Source organism: Phragmites australis, chromosome 24, assembly GCF_958298935.1.
Source record: "Phragmites australis chromosome 24, lpPhrAust1.1, whole genome shotgun sequence".
Classification (NCBI taxonomy): Eukaryota; Viridiplantae; Streptophyta; class Magnoliopsida; order Poales; family Poaceae; genus Phragmites; species Phragmites australis.
Genome location: NC_084944.1, coordinates 10,459,743 through 10,481,085, shown reverse-complemented (window position 1 = coordinate 10,481,085; position 21,343 = coordinate 10,459,743). Strand labels below are relative to the sequence as shown.

Here is a 21,343-nt window from a genome sequence, read left to right as displayed (position 1 = left end):
GTGTGGATCAAGGACTTACACCCGGTGAAATAGATCATGATCTCAAGGATGAGAACATATTATGTTTCAATGATAATGATCTCGAGGATTTTTTTGAAGAATATGGACTAGATGGTGCGAGATATCGAGCGGCCCGACGAGTGTAATAATGGTGAGTTTGCTAGATTTCAGGATTTTGTGTGGGATTCCAAGACACCCCTTTATCCCAATTGTAAGGAGAAGTACACGTGGATATTTGGGAACCTAAAGCTTCTACAGCTGAAGGCAACCCATGTTTGGACTGACAAGAGTTTTGAAGTAGTGCTGGATCTACTAAGGGACATGCTACTAGAGGGGAATTTGGTGCCCGAGGGTGTCTACGACATGAAGAGATAATTTGTCCTTTAGACTGTAGCGCACCGTAGCACTCGGTACCGGTTCTGCGGAGATGGTACAATACTGGTACAGTACCCCCCCCCCTAAAACACTGTAGCACCAGAATCTGTAAATTTGAGAGATCTGCTGAAGTTGGCCTAAAAGCACAAATATGATACTTTTAGAGAGATCTGCTGAAGTTGGCCTAAGAGCACAAATATGATACTTAGGACTAAAAGGCCTTTTCCTCTTTGGTATTGATCCTAACAAATGAATATTGTTGATTTATTTATTTAATACGATTAATAATGTAATTTTTTGATTTCCTTATAACAACTTTTGCTGGAGCCCATCCTTATGCACAATCTCTTTTGGAAGAAAACTTAACCCCTGAATTTGATATATAAATAAGTTTTCTACGATAGTATAAGACATGTAGGCTTAATATAATTGTAGTTAGAACAAATCATCATTTGTTTTTAACTTTAAAATTCAATATTTATCATATATATTAGACATGGAGAACTTATTTGTAGTTGAACGTGGAATGGTGTCAATATTTTCGAAATTTCTAAATCCGAATTATTATTAATCATATCATACATTAGAGCCTTGATACAATTATAGTTAAAAAGATTTATTACTTTTCTAGATTTAAAGTCCAAGTTTTCATTAATAGAAACATGTATCCATATTGATCTATCCTTGGCATGGAGTCTCCGTTTCTTAATTTTTCAATTGGACTTAAATGTAGCAAAAGGTCCATATGGCCACATATCTCAAATTAGTCTTAACTATCATACTGTGTGTCCACAATCATTCCATCTTAAATTAGAGTTGTATTACAGCACTACTTCCATCTCAAAATGTTATAATCTGGACCCATTTTGACAGTAAAAACAATGAGAAGTAATCTTTGTTGGCTAGAAGGTCGCTTTTGTACACTCAACTGATATGGCACCCATGCCTTGTAGCTAGTGCCTATGTTTCATAATATATGGTTTAGTGACCTTATTGGTGATGCATTTTCAAGATTTGGTCCATGAGCACTTAGTTGTTGAGCCGTAAGGATAAGTGGATAACTCTACTAGACAAAGTGAACCATTTGAAAAGAAGAACATAATATTAATTTGTTACGAATATAACCTTTAAAATTGTCAGGGCGGTGCTCACATAAACCTTGTTTGTGACGGCTGATTAGTAATCACCTTATTTTCTTCAACTCGGCGACATCAGAGATCCTTATTTACAGTGGAAAGAATGCACAAGCATGAATTAATACGGACTCGTTGAGGAATTAAGACACAAGTGTTAGAGAAGCAGTCAGCGGCTGATCCACCGCGAGGCGCAAGCCCCCTACCCCGGGAGCATTTGGGAGTCTCTCAAGCCTCTCCCCCCTCATCCCCCTCTCAATTTGGAAGAAGAAAAGAAGGAAGAAGAAAAGAAAAAAGAAAAACAAAAAGAGGAGGATGAGAAAGAAGAGAGAGTCCCTACTTGATAGCTCTATATCTGTCACTGGCAACAGCCGAACTCACCGAGCCACCGTGCATGAAGGGGCAGCGCATGGAGACGACCGAAACAATGTTGGTATAGCTCGCCGTGGATGAAGGGGTTTCGGGACCACTTGCGGACGCCGACGGCACGCAGGTTCGTTCTACTCGAACAATCCAAGCACGTCGGCGTGCCGCACAAAAGTCACGTCTGGCACGAGGCGAGTTCCGGACTGGTGAGGACGCTGGCGATTCAAAACCCTGGGCGCATGTGGCGCCGCGCGAAGCAGGAACGTGCCATCTGCCGGGTCGCGCGTTCCTGGCCGTCCCTTTCATGGACCGGTTCGGGAGAAGCTTTTGCACCAGCTCTACGGATTGTTCTGTCACTTTTCCTATTGAACGATCGCCTAAAAACATCATCTTGTTCTGTAATTCGTGCTGCCGGCTGATTTGTTGTAACAGGCCCAGGTTTGTCGTCGGATCCTTGTGATCCAATGTATGATGTCTTTCGTTGATGTCGTTTTCCAAAGAGATAGAATTTTTGGAGATACACGAGGCTTTTTATTATCATGGATCTATGTGTTTGTAAAGACAATTCGATTACAATTTGTGTAGTAGACCGCCTTGCTCGGACATTTCGGTACATGCACATGCGGGCGGTTTGATCTTTGATCGAAAGCTGAAGGAGGATCCTGACAAACAACTTCTCGATTTCAGTATATTTGAATTTCTTCGGTATTCCATGTACACATTGTTTTGTATCTGTACATTCTACATTGCTCTGTTTCATTCAACACACCAGACAAGAAGAATCACAGGTATACATCTAGCTAATACTCCATGATTTCAAGTCTAAATCAAGCAGAGTCTACTAGTACTACAGAGAATTTCCAGCGGCAGAGTTCGGCTTGAGCACAGCATCGTCTAGTCCCAAGATTCACAGCGCAAGTGTCAGGTGGTCATGGCGCGCGCCCGGCCGGCGGTACGGCTCCGCGCGCGTGGCGAGCCTGCCCTTCCGCTTCTCCATGAACCGCTGCAGGGACGCCTTCCTCGTCACCGGCAGGTCGGCCGCCGACAGCTGCTCGCCGCATATGGTGCCGCTCGGCCCCGTCGTTCCTCGCGCCGCGGCCAGCTGCAGCAGGCCGGCTGCCTTGTCCGCCGGGACGTCGTTGAAAACCAGCACCCGCGCCCCGTAGACGATGGTCAGCTGCGCGGCCGGTGCGGGCGCCGGCCCCGCCTCGGTCTCCTCGTCGATGTCGGGGGCCGAGCCGACGTCGGCGCCCGGCATGAGTGGGAGGGGCCGCACGGGCGCGGCGGGCCGGTCGCGCGTCCTCTCCGCCGCCTTGACGTACCGGCTCAGCGCCCCGCACGCCGCCGCGAAACGGCTGGTCGTCGCAGCACTGCCTGTGCCTCCTGAAGTTGCTGCCGCCGTGGCCATCGCCGGTGATGAGCTGCCGCTGCTGCCTCGGCGTAGGACTACCTGCACTTGACCGGTTCTTGGTTCTTGATTGTGCGAGTGGGAGGGATGAAAATGGAATCTCTGGTTTGGGTGGGTTTTGGTTGGGAGTTCGGTTTTATAAGTGGGAGGAATCGTTTTGGAGGAGCGTGGAGCGGTTGGTCGGTGGCACGAAGAACACGTGAAAATTGCGGGAGGCGGGTAGCGATGGGTGGTGGGAGCATAACTACTGCCAGGTCGACGGCGCCATGGCCACGCGCATGGTCAACGACTTGACGTGGCCGACTGGCGCGCGCGGCGTCGGCTGGCAGGTCGGCTGGTGGCCACATACGTCGTGCTGCACTTCGGCTTGGTCGTGTGTGCTTACGTGCCTCCTGGGCCTACACAGTTGGATCACAAAAGAAAAAACTCAAGGGTGCAGATCACGGAAACATCGATGCGCCTTTATCCGGAGAACATATATTTTTTAAAACATATGTTTTATCCGGAGAACATATGTTTTTTTAAACCGAGAAACCAAGTTAAAATGGTTTTTGATTTATGTGTGTTAAGTGATCGATAAGAGTGTTTATTTGATTTATCAAGTTTTGGATTGTTTGAGTATAATTTGAGCATTTTGATTATGGATTTATTGGAGTTGGAGTTAGAGAAATGTGTTTGCTTGTCTCATGATGTGCAGGTGACGGATGCAACTTGCGGTCGACGGCGGGTGATCGAGGCTAAGCGGATATTTGGTGCCAGACGATCAAGGAAGCTGAGCGGAATCCTAGCTATACAAGTGGAGGTTAAGCAAAGTATGAAACGAAGAATAGAGACGGTGTGTTGACAAAGTCAAGTGAAAGAGATGTCGGTGCAAGTGATAAGACGGCCAGAGGGATCGGAAGCGGGAGAGACTTACCGACGATCAGGATCGCAAGACAGAATACACGTGTCGACATCAGAACGCTTACTTAAGGTGTAAGCAAATGGCGAGTCACGCTTTGAAAACCGTGCAGAGGGTTTCATGGTTGGGCCTTAAAACCGTGGGAGAACTAGAGGAGTATGTAGCACCATTGTGAAACTTGCGTCAAGGCGAAGCTAAATCGTGAAGACGCCATGATGTTCAATGGATGGAGCAAGAAATGAACTGAAATACCATCGGTAGTAGGTATGAGTGTATTACAAGAGAGATATTTTGGTAACAAGCTAAAAAATTTAGGCTCAAGTTTTCTAAGTCTATAAATAGAGAGAGGTAGGGCTATAAGAGAGTTTGAACCATCCATTTGAACCTCTTATGCCATCCATTTGAGAGCCTAGTGTTAGAGTTTCAGAGTAGAGAAATGACGAGTGCTTAGCTATATAATAGGTGTGAGTTTTAAAAGGAAAATCTTTGTAATTTGCGTAAAATAGGGCTGACCTATTTGAGTAATGAAGTTTATGTTTTTGCATATACTTGAATTCCCCTCTTTCTAGTTTCCCTTTATTGGTTCTTTTTTTTTCCAAGTTTTCGATCTTGGTTGCGATTTTTGTTTTCGTGTTTGAGCTAAAATTTTCCACCTTATTAGAGTTAATCTTCTAGTTTCTAGAGGCATAAAATTCACGTACAAAAATATACAATTGAGTTTTGAATTCCTTTACCTTTAATCCATCAACTTAGAGTTTTTCTTCACCCAGTGATTATCTCCTTGAGTTTTTAGTATTACTTTTAAAGATCCAATTTTTGTGTGGGGTTGAGTTATGGATTGGTTTACTGTGGAATCTTGGGTTCGATTCCAACCATGAGACCCACCTTTTGTTAGATTATCAAATTTGGTTTTTGAATCGGAACTTCTGAGTTAAGCTGAATTTCTGTTGCGTTGCTCTTTATGGTTATTTCTTCTTAAGGTGTGTTGGGTGAACAAGGAGTAGGCCATCTATTTCGCAAGAAATTTGTAAAGCGCCTATTGACCCCCCCCCCCTCTAGTCTCCTATCTCAGTCCTACAATTGGTAGCAGAGCTGGTTTGATCACGTGTTGACCTTAACCGCCTTTGTGATCCATAAGTGGCATGGAGAAAAGTGGGAAGATTTTGTTGTTCGATAGAAGAGACTTTTCGTATTGGAAGGTGTGAATGGAGGCTTATCTTCCAAGTCAAGGAAGTGCAATATGGGAAGTAATTGATTCCAACTACGAGATCCTTGTTACTCACACGACTCAGCTTCAAATCGAACATTATAAGGCCAACAAAAAGGCCATAAATATTTTGTTCACTAGCCTGAGTCGCAATGAGTTTGACAGGGTTCAACACCTCCATACTACCTGGGAGATCTAGACTACTCTGAGTGTCTTCCATTAAGGCACTAATAAGATTAAGGCCAGATGCCAAAGCACTTACAATCAGATTAAGGCCAAATGCTAAAGCACTTACAACCAAGAATACCAAATGTTTGTGTAAGGGTCCGGTGAATTTTTGGAAGCTATGTTTGCTCGTTTTGATGGAATTGTGAGCAACCTTAGATCCACTGGTATTTTTGCTCTACTCTGACCATGAGAGGGCGATCTAACTTCTCTATGCTATTGACTGTAGCATATGGATTTTTAACTAACCTCGGTACTGAGCCATCCACCTTCTATTCTTCTTCTATGTAGGTGGCAGGTGGAGGCCTAGAGAATAAGTGGCTCATTGATTCCAGTTGTTCGCACCACATGACTGGAGATTCATCATGGTTCTCCAGCCTCACCCCGACAAAGCATCACAAGTATATCACTTTTGGGGATGATCAGAAAGGTAGAGTGAAGGCTAAAGGAATGATAAAAGTAAATGAGAGTTTTACTCTCAAAGATGTGGCTTTGGTTGAGTATCTAGGATATAACTTGCTTTCTATATCTCAGTTGCTAGATGAGGACTTGGAAGTGCGCTTCAAGCGCAATACTTCTCGAGTTCTTGATTCTTCTGGCGCTTTGATTTGTAAGATTTCATATGGGTTTTTAACTAACCTCAGTACTGAGCCATCCACCTTCTATTCTTTTTCTATGTAGGTGGCAGGTGAAGGCCTAGAGAATAAATGGCTCATTGATTCTAGTTGTTCGCACCACACGACCGGAGATTCATCATGGTTCTTCAGCCTCACCCCGACAAAGCATTACAAGTTCATCACTTTTGGGATGATCAGAAAGGTAGAGTGAAGGCCAAAGGAATTGTAAAGGTAAATGAGAGTTTTACTCTCAAAGATATAGCTTTGGTTGAGTATCTAGGATATAACTTGCTTTTTGTATCTCAGTTGTTAGATGAAGACTTGGAAGTGCGCTTCAAGCGCGATACTTCTCGAGTTATTGATTCTTCTGGCGCTTTGATTTGCAAGATTTCTTGAGTTGAGAGAGTTTTCTGAGGTTTCTAGTTTTTCTCAGTGTTTACATGCCCATCCTTCTTTTGAGCTTTGGATTTGGCATAGGAGATTAGGGCACACGAGTTTTGATTTGCTTACTCGTTTGAGTTCCCTAGGATTGATCCGAGGATCGTCCAAGCTCAAGTTTAAGAAGAACCTTGTTTATGCTCCTTATCGGTATGGTAAGATGGTTGCCGCTCCTCACCCATCAGTTAATCTGGTGATGACTGAACAACCGGAAGAACTTCTTCATATGGATAATGTTGATCCTTCCCGAGTTCGTTCGGTGAGTGAGAAGTGGTATGTACTTGTTATTGTTGACGATTACTCTAGCTACTCTTAGATCTTTTTTCTTGTAAGTAAGGATGAAGTGTTCTCATACTCTCAAAACTTAGCTTTGAGATTGTTCAAATAACTCCCAGTGCATTGAAAGCAATTCACAATGATAATGATACTGAGTTCAATAACTATCTCTTTGATGCTTTCTGCCTTAAATATGGTATTGAGTATCAACTTTCTGCCCCACGAATTCCTTAGCAGAATGACGTGGTTGAAAGAAAGAATAAGACTTTGGTAGAGATGGATAGGACGATGCTCGATGAGTATATGACTCCTAAGAAGTTTTAGGTTGAGGCCATTAGCACAACGTGCTACATCTCAAATCGGATTTTCTTACGCTCAACTTGAATTTAACTTCTTATGAGTTATCCTTTCGGAGGAAGCCAAAGGTTTCATATTTGAGAGTTTTTGGTTGTCGGTGCTTCATCCTAAAGCGTGGCAATCTTGACAAGTTCGAGTCATGCTCTTCTGATGGCATTTTTTGGGGTATTATCTTTATAGTTATGCTTATAGGGTTTATAATCTTGACACTAACACCATCATAGAATCCTATGATGTGACTTTTGATGAATCAACCCCCTGTGCTAATTCTCTCTTTGAGTGTGCAGGTGATCAGGAGATGAGTGAGAACATCTTTGTAGATGGTGATCTTCTAACTCTTGGTGATGACGAGGATGATCCACTACTTTCCTCGACCACATCTACTTCAAAGCTGGCTCCTGCTTCTTCTACTCTAGCAGAGGGTCTTGCAACCTCTACTTCCACTTCAGCTACTCTCGAGCCTGCACCAGCTATGTTTAAGGGGAAGGTTCTCTCAAGGGGTGAGGCCCCTTAGCACATTCAATGACGACACTCTCCACAAACAATGATCGATGACATCAATGAGAGGGTAACGAGGTCCAAATCTACTTCTCATGCTCATTTTACTGAATCTGCATTCGTTGTTTCCTTTGAGCCTCATGATATTAGACATGCTTTATTTGATTCAAATTAGATCAGTGCCATGTATGAAGAGCTTGAAAATTTTGAGAGAAACCAAGTTTGGGTCCTTATAGAGCCACCCCCTAATGTTCACACCATAGGCACAAAATGGGTTTTAAAAAACAAACAGGGAGGATAGGTTTGTAGTAAGAAACAAGACTAGGCTAGTGGCTCAGGGTTTTACTCAAATTGAGAGGATAGACTTTAGAGAGTCCTTTGCACCGGTAGCTAGGCTAGAAGCTATCAGGATCCTCCTAACATTTGCGGCATCCCAGGATTTCAAGCTGTATCAAATGAATGTCAAGAGTGTTTTCCTAAATGGTTTCATAGAGGAAGAGGTCTATGTCAAGCAACTCTCAGGTTTTGAGCACCCCAAGTACCCTCACTGAGTATACTAGCTTCAAAAAGTTTTGTATAGGCTTAAGCAAGCATCTAGGGCTTATTATGATAGGCTTAAGTTTTTTTGTTAGAGCATGAGTATTTTATAGGGTCAGTTGATAAAACTTTATTCACTCTCAGGTATGACAAAGACTTCCTACTCGTTTAGATTTACGTGGATGATATTACTTTTGGTGGCTCTTCTTATGCACTTGTGGCCAAATTTGCAGAAACTGTGAGCAGGGAGTTCGAGATGTCGATGATGGGTGAGCTCAACTTCTTCCTTGGACTTCAAATCAAGCAATGAAAGCAAGGTACATTGGTCCACTAGACGAAGTATACCAAGGAGCTGCTGAAGAAGTTTGACATGAGCGATGCGAAGCCCTTGGTGACACCGATGGCTACCTCGAGTGTGCTTGATCCGGATGAAGATGGTGAAGCGGTGGACCAGAGGGAGTTTAGGAGCATGATTTGCTCCCTTGTTTACCTGATGGCGACAAGACTGAACATCCACTTTGCCGTCTACCTCTATGCGCGCTTCCAAGCTTCACCGAAGATGTCTCACCTTCAAACGTTGAAACGCATTCTGAGGTACCTCAAGCACACTCTTGAGTATCGACTTTGGTTTTCCACTACCACTTCGCTTTCTTTTCGAGATTTTCCTGATGCGGATTTTGCTAGTTGTAGAATTGATAGGAAGAGTACCACTGATACTTGTCATTTCTTGGGTAATTCTCTCGTGTATTGTTTTTCTCACAAATAGTCTAGCGTTGCGCAGTTTACTGCTGAAGTTGAATATGTAGCTGTTGCTAGTTATTGCTCACAGATTTTGTGAATGATTGCTACCTTGAGGAACTTAGGGTTAGATTTGAAGAGTGTGCCACTTATGTGTGACAACATTAGTGCCATAAGCCTAGCCAATAATATAGTCTAGTACTCTAGAACCTAACACATAGATGTGAGATTCTACTTTCTAAAAGACCACAATGAGAAAGAGGACATTGACTTGAAATATATTGATATCTAACACCAGCTATCCGTAATCTTCACCAAGTCTCTAGATGCTACTAGATTTACCTATTTGATGGGAGAGCTTGGTGGGTGCCATCCCTATGGCATTGTGTGAGAGCAAGTTACCTTTGTATATGCTCTATCTTACTTTTGTTGCATTTGTATTGTATCACATCATGTAAGATAATCATAATAGTTGAGCTTTGACTTGTATGTCTTTAACATTTTTGTTTGTAAGAATTGAATTTCGATTAAGTTGAGTAGTTATGTGGAGCAAGTTTTTAATCTTAAACTCCTCTTGATGCCTTGATATTAAACATTTCAAGCAAACTAGCTTTCTTTAAGATAAAATTTGGCAATTCTATGGATCATGTAGACTATAAAATGCTACATTCTTGATCATCATGTTTGTAATTACTTTAACTTAGTCAATGCTTGTGTTAAGACTAGTTTGGTGAATACCTTACTCTAGGTTTCTTGGTTCATGTCAGTGGATTGAAGGACATTGCACTATATTTTCTATCTTTGTCAATTTTTTAGCTCATGATAGAACCTTAGGGGAACCTGTGTTCCTGATGTCGTAAAGGCACTACTTGATTTGATCTTGTGAAAACTTGATAACATGTGAAATTTGAATAATCTTGCAAAAATCAAGTTTCTTGCATAAAAATGTGATCCAATATAGTTGTCTTGAAGCCTCAAGGTGTTCGTCGTACACAGTCACGCGACATTTCACTTGGGTAAGAAGCAACTTGAGGATAAAAATGAAAAATAATTGTGCCTACAAGATCAATTTTGTTTTAATCATTTAATCTAACTATATCTTGGTTTCATATATGAGTATTTGCAAAGCCTATTGTCATGAATACTTATTTGGCTAGTTTGAGATTGAAGATGGCTAGTTTTTAATGCTTGTATTGCCTCGGCATGAGTGGGTGCTTATGTGGTGGTCACTTTGAACATGATTCGGTTTGAAATTAAATGCGCCAATCAATTCTTCAGATTTAGCGTGTGAAGCTTCATGTTCTTATTTTATTTTATCTTTTTGAGTCTTTGTGCGATTGTTAGTGTTAGTGTATTAAGTAAAGGGGTACCTTGACTAATGGGCTCCGTAGGAGATTTAACAACTAGAGCCACGTACTCACCAAAGTTTGGTTGATCGTCTGACTACAGCGACCAGTCTAAACGTCCGCCTGACCAGTCTCCCTATACCATCACTTATGCCCACGACCAGCCCCACTGGTCGCAGGGCCAGATTTGACGCAACCTGTCTAGAGCGCAGTCACTAATATCCACTCAAGTGTTTTCTTTCCCCAAGCACCAGCATCAGAGGACGAAGTTATAGACAACGCAGTTGGACATTGTCCCACCCTATAGCATTAAATGGGATGGCACACGGCGGATGGGACATTGTCAGCAACCCAACCAGGCAAGTGGACGGGGTCGGCGTCGAAGGGCACTGTCCCATCCCGTAGCATTAAATGCTGCGGGATAGAACTTTACAGGTCGGCATGGCGGCGCACGACAGATGGGACGTTGTCAGCAGCCCGACCAGGCAAGTGGGTAGGGCTGGCGCAGAAAGGCACTATCTTGTCACGTAGCATTAAATGCTGCGGGATAGAACTTTGCAGAACCGGCACGGCGACGCACGGCGGATGGGACATCATCAGCAGCCCAACTAGGCAAATGGATGGAGTCGGCACAAAAGGACCTTGTCCCGTCCTGTGGAATTAGATGCACGACAACTAGACGCATGGTTCCCTCAGAGCAAGTGGGCACGCTTGGTCTTCCGCAATGATTCCAATAATGCCCGAGGGATCGAGAGCGGGAGAGACTTCCCGACAGTCAGGATCGTAAGACGGAGTACACATGTCAATATCATAGTGCTTGCTTAAGGTGCATGCAAGTGGTGAGTCACACTTTGAGATGCGTGTAGAGAATTTCACGGTTGGGCCTCAAAACTGTGAGAGGGCTGGAGGACTATATATCAAGACGAAGCTTGCATCAAGGCGAAGCTAAGTCATGAAGGCGTCGTGGCCGTTCGATGGACGGAGTAAGAAATGGACCAAAATATCCTTAGTAGTAGGTAAGAGTGTACTACAAAAGAGCAGTATTTTGGTAATAAGTTAGGAAACTTATGGTCAAATTTATTAAACCTATAAATAGAGAGGTATGGCTGTGAGAGAGTTCGAACTAACTATTTGAGCCTATTGTGCCATCCATTTGAGAGCATAGTGCTAGGGTTTTAGAGTAGAGGGAGGATAAGTGCTTACCTATGTAATATGTGTGAGTTATGAGAGAAAAATCTTTATAATTTATTTAAAATAGGCCTGATCTCTTTGAGTAATGAAGCTTATATTTTTGTATATGCTTGAATTCCACTCCCTCTAGTTTTTCTCTATTTGTTTCATTATTTTTTTTTAAAGTTTTAGATCTCGGTTGTGGTTTTCGCCTTCATGCTTGAGCTGAATTTTTTCACTTTATTGGAGTTGATCTTCTAGTTGTTAGAGACATAAAATTCGTGTACAAAAGTACACAATTGAATATTAAATTTTTTTGCCTCTAATCCATCAACTTGGAGGTTTTCTTCATCCGGTGATCATCTCCTTAAGTTTTTGGTATTTCTCCTAAAGATCTAATTTTTATGTAGGATTGAATCATAGATTGATTTATTGTAGAACCTAGGGTTCGATTCTAATTATGAGATCCATCTTTTGTTGGATTTTAAATTTGGTTTTTGAATCAGAACTTTCGGGTTGAGCCTGAATTTCTGCTACGTTGCTTTTTATAATGATTTCTTCTTAAGATGCGTTAGGTGAATAAGGAGTGTGATATCTATTTAAAAAATTTATAAAACATCTATTCACCTCCTTTAAACATCTATTGCGGTCCTATCGGAACTGTGCAAATGCAAGAGCTGCCCCTCAATTGAGAAAAAAAAAAGAAATTCACATTGTTCCACCCAACGAAATACCTTTCCACAGATGTGGTAATGACCTTTGCTAATTTGCTGTACTGTTTACGCTCCTGCCCCGCCTCGTGAAGGTCATCTTATGTTTCCAAGCCCAAGGAGATAAATGCCCAATCCAAATCATCGCTTAGCCCTTGCCAAAACCCACCTAACTAACAGGCAGTCTGTAGAAGCGTGAGCCACGACTTCTCTCATCGGTTCGTTCGAGCGAGCAGGGCTCGGGTCAAGCCGCCGCAGCTGCCGTTGCCGCTACTAGGTGCCCGTCGCTCTTTTGCCGATTGCTACCGTTAGGTAAGGGTGAAAATAAATCAGATAATTTCTGGTCGATTTGAATTAGAATTAGAAACGGATAGTTTTTTCAGAATAGACATCAGATATTTTTGACTCGAAATCGACATCGAAAATTTTAGCATCAGAATCGACGTAGCAATTTTCAATAGAACCGATATCGACATCAAATATCCCGAGTGCCTGAGTTCAGATATTATCCAAATGACCTTGCCACCCAGGCAGCCTAGCCCAGTCCATGGCAATTCCAGGTCCGTGCTATTCACGATGTGGATACGTCTTATAGGCACCTCTGTGGCCGTGTGGTGGGACGTGCTACTGTTTGGCCAAGTGTAGGAGGGCGAGGGTGAGGGCGGGAAGGTGAAGTTTGGCAGGGTTCATGTTGGGAAGGATAAGGGCCTGTTTGGTAGAGCTTTCCAAAGTCCTGATTCTGTGGTGGGAGTGATTCTGTGGTGGGAGTGATTCTGTGGCTGAAAGTGATTCTCTAGTGATTTTCTAAAAAAGATTTGCCAAAGAAAATGATTCTCAACAGAATCAGAATCAGGAGAAGCTACTTTTTTCAGCTCCCCAGAATCAGCAGAATCAGAGAATCACTCCCACGGATTCTAGCCGGGGAGCTAAAGCCTGATTCTGCTGTTTGGCAGAGCTCCCCTGATTCCAGCTGGGAATCAGCTCTGAGAGCTCTACCAAATGGCCCCTAAGTTCGTAGGCAGTCGCACAGTAGTGATGCTGGGCATCAGGGTAGATGATGGCGGCAGCCACGATGCTATGAGGCTAGCCATGAAAAAGGAGGTCGTCAGGAACAAGATATAGGAGGACAATAGAAGAAGAGAGAAAAGGTGAGGTCTCGCCATTAGTATTGTTTTGGTGAAACATCTGTCTTCTTGTTCCTCTCTCATTTTGCTTTAAGCTGCAACTAGTTGTGCTCTCTGTCATTTGTACACGTAGGATAGTAGTAATGAATGGTGTGATAAGTAAGTGGCTGCTGGAAGAAGAAATAAATTTAGTGTAAGCAGGCTATCTGTTGTGTCCTATATTGCCTTTTAATTTAATGATATGATGTCAATTAGCCGACCATTATCTTGGTCCTTGCCTTCTCAGCTATTGCGCACTAAATTTTTAGTGTGACTATATTCTTTGATTTTGTTATAGTCTTACATACAACCTAAATGGTTTTTTTTATGTTCCGATAAATATTCGTTGGTTGTATTCGTTTTTTATCTACATTCATTTTATATTCGTTTCTGATATTATTTATGATCATATTTATATCCGAACTATTCATATTTGATTCCACTTTCAACAAAAAGATATGATTTTAAATATAGTGAAGCCTTATTCCAATTAATTCCGAGCCGTTTTCACCTCTACTGCTAGAGACTCCCCTCTTATTCTTCCTGCTCATCTTCTTCTCTCCTTCTGCTTTTAGGTGCATCCGCCCGGGGTAGGCGCGCCAGAACAATCTCTTTTGCCAGCCGCCGTTAGTCTCTAGGGAAAATTAAGCCGAGGAGGTATGTATACGTACCAAGTATTGCATGATTCCAATAATACCACATGCTTAGATCTCGGGCCTAGCCTCTCCAATTTGTTGCATAGAAATTTCCTATTGAGGAATATTTGTTGCATAGAGTTAAATTAAAGCATTCTAGAGGGCATTACGGATCACTATTTATTTGTGATGTCACGTATATGTCCTATGATCTGATTCCCTCTTTCCTTCAATCTCAATATGCTGTTGTTCTGCAATCAAAAGGAAGATACAAATTGATCCTTTCATTTTTCAAGTTAGTCGGTTCAAGCAAGCAATCATGTACTGAAAATTCTAATCTAATCAATCCAATTGATCTGCAAATATCTGACCAGAATACATCTTCACCAAAGCTCCAAAACAAGCAAGAATTGTAATAACAACATGCCAGAGGAATCCAGAGCAAGAATTCGTTCTATAGAGATTTTTTTAGCTAATCATTTGAAAAGCCAAGCAAACTAGCAAGGGCAACTATATGGAACATAATATGTTTGTTACTTTGGTCTATAATTGTCAATTCTACATGTTATAAGATCAAACCGAATTCAAGTGTCATCCCCTATAATCAAATCGTGGCTCCGCCCCTAACCGAGGCTAAAGCGAACTACTAAGAAAACAGAGGACGAGACTAAAAACTCCATGGCCGATTGGCAGTTGATGAGATCCTGTTGAACTTTGCTTGGTTAAAAAAATTGAAGTTCGCCGGTTTCGTTCTTTCATCTTTCCAGATCCGCCAGCACGTGTAAATTAGGCCGGGGAAGCAACGAATGCTGCCGACTGGTCTGCCACGCGACGTGCCGGCTTGCCGGGCACACGCTCGTGCTTCGTCGCGAAAGCATTGTCAACGGTAAACCAGAATCGAGCAGGTACGGTGCTGCATTGGAAAGTTGCGACACGCCCGAGTTGTCAGCGACAGCGATGATGTACTCGTATTACTTTTTTTTTTAAAACAGCGGTTTACTCGTATTATTATTTTTTCAAACAGTAGCAGGAGGGTTGCCATTCGTCACATAAGCATATAGGTTTTTACATTAACAAAACAACTGCCGACCAAAATCGGTAAGAAGCTACGACTAAAAAGAGAATAACTAAATGTGGTTAAAAAAATTAACATCAAACAATGACATATAGGTACAACATCGTAACAAGTTTAGAGGTTTAACATCATCTCTACGTTTAGTTTTATCATAATCTAATTTATCAGCAGAGAAGAAACTTGATCTAGTTGCTAGCTCTTGTTATGAAATATCCGTTTGTTTATTTTTTGGATGCTACAGTAGGTATAAATGAAACTAAATTGGCCACTAGCAAGCAATGACCAAGCTTGGGACCCCTTCCGCTACAGGGTCGCGGACGGATATGCGGTCCAGCCTAGGGAAAAAGGATATATCTAGTTGATCACGTTGGGCTGATAGGGCAGAAAAAGAGGTCTCTTGGTGGCTGCCAGGTGCCAGAGTGGCCACGTGGCAGACGGCCAGTGGATGCTAGGTTGGGGAGGGCAAGGAGGGCAATGCCATTTTTTAGACTACTAGAATTACTCCTAATCGAAACATGAAGTTTCGCAGCTGGTTTGCAGAAATAATTTTAGCTAGTAGTATTGTTCTTTGTCTCGAGACTCGAATGTGGGCTGGAACTGGAAGGCACAATAGCAGCTGAAGTTTTGGAAACATTCAGGTTCCAATCGATCGAACTGAGTCGTAAATTGTACTGGAATCTGCATCTTTGCACAATTAAGGAATTCAAGTTTTTTTTCCTTCGTCTAGAATACACGCGCAACAAATATTCATCTTTGTTCGGATTTGGACCAGCAATTTGGCTTCCATTCAGTAATCACATGTTTCGTCTGTACATTCCACTCTTCCTACTCTACGAACATGCACGCAGAGGAATCAGAGAGCGAGTTTGAGGTGGTCAGGGCACGCGCCGCCAGCGGTACGGCTCCCCGCGCACGGCGAGCCTACCGTTGCGCTTCTCCATGAAACGCTGCAGCGACGTCTTCCTTGCCACCGGCAGGTCGGCCGCGGGGATCTGTGCGCCACCGTTGGGATGAGTGGACTCTGCTCCTGGTCCTGCCGCCCCCGCGAGCTGCACCAGGCTGGTCACCTTGTCCGCTGGGACGTCATCTAGCACCACCACCCGCCCGCCGTAGATGATGGTCAGCTGCACGGGCGCAGGCCCTGCATCAGGCTTGGGCTCGGGTTTGGGCTCCTCCTTGTAGCCAGGCGAGGCGTCGACCTCGACGCCTGGCATGAGGGGGAGTGGCCACACGGCGGACCATGCGCGCTGTCTTGGTCGCCCTGACGTACTGGCTGAGTGTGTCGCACACCGTCGAGAACCAGCTGGTCGTCGCAACGCTGCCCGTGCCTGAGCCTACCGCCATCATTGGTGATGAGTTGCTTCTGCTCCGGCGTCGGACGTACTAGGTACTCTTGATCGGTTCTTGATCGTGCGAAGAGGAACAAGATGTTTTGCTTTGGCTTGGGGTTTTGTGGGAGATTGGGTTTTATGGGTGAGAGGATATGTTTTGGAGGAGCTGTGTGACGCGCAACACGATCGGTCGTCATCACGAACCACGAAGAACACATGAAAATTGAGGGGACGTGGGAGCATAGCCACCACGGTAGGTGGAACCGGATCCTATGCTCAACGTCAGAAGAGCAGTACTATGTGTCCATGCTACAGTGCTCTGGTGATGCTACAGATTTAAATAGTTTTTTATTATTACTGTTTATCTGGTACTGTATGACTTGCTGTTCGTCATGGTACTGTAGCACCCAGCGTGGTACTCCATTGCGGATCAGATGGATGGAAAAGAACAAAGTTAAAGGCAATGTACAAATCTAACTTTACTTTATTAATATCAGGGGATCTTAATTCGAGCAGGCTGAGTGTAACTTTTTAAATGAATTCATGTAAGTACACGACTTACCGACGTGGCTATCTAGCCATGGACTCCACGGCGGAATGGGAGAAGAAATTGCTTGCGCAAGGATTTATTTAAAGAGTGATAAACACAAAGCAACTAAGCAGGAGATTTTCTCAGCGAAACGGGAGAAGGAATTGCTTGCGCGAGGATTCATTTAAAGAGTGATAAATTCAAAGCCACTAAGCAAGAGATTTTCTCTTCTTACTATTTCGTACCTAAAAATGAGAGGGGGCCTTTCAGTGCACCCGTAGGGGTAGGGGGCTTGAGCCCCTCTTTTTCCTCTCGGTGGATCCGCTTCGGTTGCTGCCGTAGAGTTGGCTTCGTTGGGCGTGTTTACGTGGCTCTAGGCTAGCTATCAGTTCACCATGGTGGTAGTCCAGTGAACACTTGTTGATTAGGAAATTTGGGATCGAAAGAGATCATGAGGTGAGATCACACTACACGGTCGATAAAATCATTGAGTGCCATAGATGATCAGGCTTTGACACTTGTACCAAGTGGGAGCACACATTTCTTTTTTATATAAAGCTGTGCATACGGGAAATAATATTGCAAGATCTAATCTCTATTATATAAAGTAGGAGTTAGTCGTATATCACCCCTCCCACCTCCGGTCCCTCACTCTATCTAATAAAAATCGAAAAACTAACATAACCTCCACAAGCTCTCCTTCCACCATAACCTCCTAGACGATGATACAGTCGTGCCACTATGTAAGAAACCAACATTAGTGACACCGTATTAGTGACGCCGACTAGAACCGTCACTAATGATCCATTAGTGATGGGTCTAGTGACGATTGTAACAACCTGGTTTTCAACTTCCCAAATTCCTAAAATTTTCTATAATTTAATTAGGGTTTGAATGAATAGAACAGAATAAAACTAACTTTCTAAATTAAACTCAAACTTGACATATGTTATATTTGGTTGAAATGCATTCATGCTGAAATAGGCATTTAGGGTTTTATTTGTGTTGTTAGATTTATTTGAATTTCTCTGGACTTTATTTGATCTCTATTGGCCTTTATTTGAATTTGATTTATTTAGTTTTAATTGATAAAATAAAAAGAATAGAAAAAAGAAAAAGCCTAAACCCTAATCCCAGACAACCCTCTCTCCCATCGGCCTGGCTTGATCCAGCTGAACCGACCTACTCCTCCCTTCCCTCCCCTCATCTCTGCTTGGGCTTCAACCTCAGCCCAGCCAATGCCACCAGCGCCACAACCGAACGCGCCCCGCGTGATATCACCTTCGCTTCAAGCCGCTGACATGTCGGTCCCACTTATCGGAGCCGTATGCTACCTTGAGTCGGAGTCTGACGCCTTCACGAGCCACCACCGCATTGATTCCATGCCTAAACCGAGCCAGAGATCTTCTAGAAGCTAGCCGAATCAAGTCCCCATGATCCCCACGACCGGTTGCCGCCTTATCTCCAACATTCTGCATTTAAATGAGGGAGTTCAACTCAGATTTGGCTGTCACTGCCTAAACCCTAAAAGAACTTGATCCGGTCCCTTGAGGCTCCCCGCCCATAAATAGTTGCCTTTACGCCCTTCCCAGAGGCTGCTGGTTCTTTTCTCCAACTCACCGACATGTTTCCAACGTCGGAGAGCCCTCGCATTGCAGCTCCGGCGCCCGTAGCCACCACCGCTTGCTGCCATGTTGTTATGGTGGTCCTTTATACCTGCTGACGCCGTTGCCGAGCCCCCCGAGCCCCCACGTCTCTGTTCCACCGCTCACCGGAGCTCCACGCTCGTCGGAGCCTGATTCCAGCGAGAGTTCAGTTGTCCGCTGTCGTGCCCGAGTCATCGCCTCCCTCTGGTTCGCGGTTACAGCATGGACCGAGTCCACCGTTACCTGAGCTCAAATTAGTGCACCTGGTTCATGAACCGAAACCGTAAGATCTAGATCCAATGGTCCAAATTAATTTGAGTTTTCTCTTTTCTTTTTAATCTATACTGCGCAATAAATCCTCGTGCTGATGCTATAATCTAAGGTTTTTTAGTATAAAAATAATTCCTATAATATCTGAAAATTTATGTATTTTTTGCAGAAAAGCCCCTGTTTAGTCAAACTATCATAACTTTTCCTTTAACTCCTTTTTTGGCAGTTCTTTCCCTGTTGGATTCATTTTCCAAAGCTCTATCTTTTTAGATAGATTTTATCTTTGTTGTTCTTTGTTTTGTGTACTGTTCTTAGTGTGTTTATTTTTGTGCTTTACCGATAATATGCGATTAGACACAACACCCCAGATCAATTTTAGGAACGTCAAGACCAAAATCTAGAATACACTGAGCAGTAGCAAGGGGAAGGCAACTGTTCTTGATCATCCTGATCCTATGTTTTAAATGTTTTATTTTACAAATTGCATGCAATGTCTGTTAATCTGATGGGTAGTCCCTTATGTTAGGTTTTACCTAGTTTTTATTTATTTATATCCCTTGAAGCCTATGTGGTACTTGATATGAGTCTTTTGGGTAGAATTTCTTAGTCGTGCTTTCAGGATGTTGGGAAGTGTCTTTCACAGGATTAGTGGACATATGCAGTATTGATGGTAAACTTGATACAGTAACATGGAACCCTAGGACTTGGGCAAAGAGATGGTTTTGATAATGTTGGTTCACGTGGTGGGCTTGTGGATATGTTCCAAGCAAAGATGTTAGGTTATGCCAGTTATTACCTTGTTGGATAGTCTTTGCCTAAGTGTCACATATATGGACATGTTCGTGGAGCGAAAACCTAAGAAATACCATACCAACCATTAGATTGATATGGGTAAGGCTTAGCATATCATATCGATTTGACACTTGGCTCGTATTCGTTTGGGTAATAGAATCTATTTGATGGACCCTGTTTCGTAGTGATCTCCTGGCAGCACACTATATGAGTGTGTTAAGTGTCTTGCAAACATGGCAATATGAAAATCATGACTCGTGGGTAAAGTTAGACAACCTCTTCAGAGTGTAAAATTGTTATAACAGCCGTGCCCACGGTTATGGAAGATTTGAATCCTCATATGTTTAGTTGGTTATGTTGTGGTTATAAAGTAGTGGTACTATTAGTTCAAGGTGGTTATGGTTTACAAGATAGTTAACCTTGGGTGCTAGTTGTTGGGTCGGTCGGGTTACATTCACTTAACAACTACTTAATGCATTTTATTTACATTATTATTTTTTATTCGTATTTACACAAATATACCATACGTTAGCCTATTCTTGTTGAAAGCCTGCATGTCATTACTTTACCATACTTGTTGAGTACTCCATGTGCTCACCCTTACTATCTCCCACAATACATATGCTGCTTAGTGGAAGACTTTAAAGATTTCCAAGTTGATGACCTGGTGTACTAGGAGCGTGTCTTTCGGTCGATACCTATGGAGTTGCTTGGTCACCAATGCTTTCATCCCGTTGCTGTTGATTAGTTTGCCATCATCTAGATAATAAAGTTGTTTAGTTTAAGTCTTTATATAAGAGTTGAATGGTTGTAAATTAAAGTATTGGTATAGTTATTTTCACCTATGACGCCCTTATGTATGTTAAACTTTCTGGAGACACATAAGTCACACTTAATTTTGTCCATTAAAACTGGGTGTGACAACAACTCATCACTAATGTCACCTTAGGCTAGGGTCTGTATCATACCCATCACTAATATCTGTCATTAGTGATGGGTGAGGAAATCACTTGTCACTAATGACAATAGTGATGGGTCATTTTACAACCCATCACTAATGATATAGTCATTAGTCATGGGTTGTGACGACACTGGTCATTAATGACGGGTAATAAAAACACCGTCACTAATGTAAAAGTCATTAGTGACATGTGTCAAAAAAACACCGTCACTAATGTTCGTGCACGCAGAGGCAACCTAAGCCTAGGTCACACCGCCCTTTGGAGCCGGCCCACGGAAGGTGCCACCCCCGCCAGATAAAAGGGGCACGAGCCTTTAGGTTCCCCCGCCAGCACCTCACCAAAGTCCTCACCTCGCCAATGCCAAGGCCAACGGCCGCAAGGTGCACCCTCGCACACGCACTGGCCAAGGATTAGCATTGGCCCTTCACGGGCGGCAGCTAGGGTTAGGGTCCTGCCTCTCCTCGCCCCTGCGCCACCAAGCCCCTCCTCACTGAGACTGGTGGTAGGATCCATGGAGGGCCACCGAGGGAGGCCGACAGTGGGATCCATGGAGCGCAGTTACTGGCAGTGGGATCCGTAGTGAGCTCCTCTACGACAACACTGTCAAGGTCGACCTCGCGGCGGGCAGCGGGATCCAT

The 21,343-nt window shown here is 43.3% G+C and overlaps 1 protein-coding gene and 1 pseudogene across 1 annotated transcript; both read right to left on the bottom strand.

Annotated features, from left to right (window-relative positions):
* Positions 1 to 2,537: 2,537 nt before the first annotated feature.
* LOC133908068 (protein TIFY 11e-like) lies at positions 2,538 to 3,408 on the bottom strand. The gene has a single exon (XM_062350191.1). It carries the CDS (start codon positions 3,280 to 3,282, stop codon positions 2,782 to 2,784), a length of 501 nt encoding a protein of 166 aa, XP_062206175.1. The 5' UTR covers positions 3,283 to 3,408; the 3' UTR covers positions 2,538 to 2,781.
* Positions 3,409 to 15,507: 12,099 nt separating this feature from the next.
* LOC133907751 (protein TIFY 11e-like) lies at positions 15,508 to 16,650 on the bottom strand (annotated as a pseudogene).
* Between the last annotated feature and the right edge of the window lie 4,693 nt (positions 16,651 to 21,343).

Bases quoted from the DNA above. Each gene is read 5' to 3' on its own strand.
- LOC133908068 (XM_062350191.1), bottom strand. From the start codon at position 3,282: ATGGCCACGGCGGCAGCAACTTCAGGAGGCACAGGCAGTGCTGCGACG.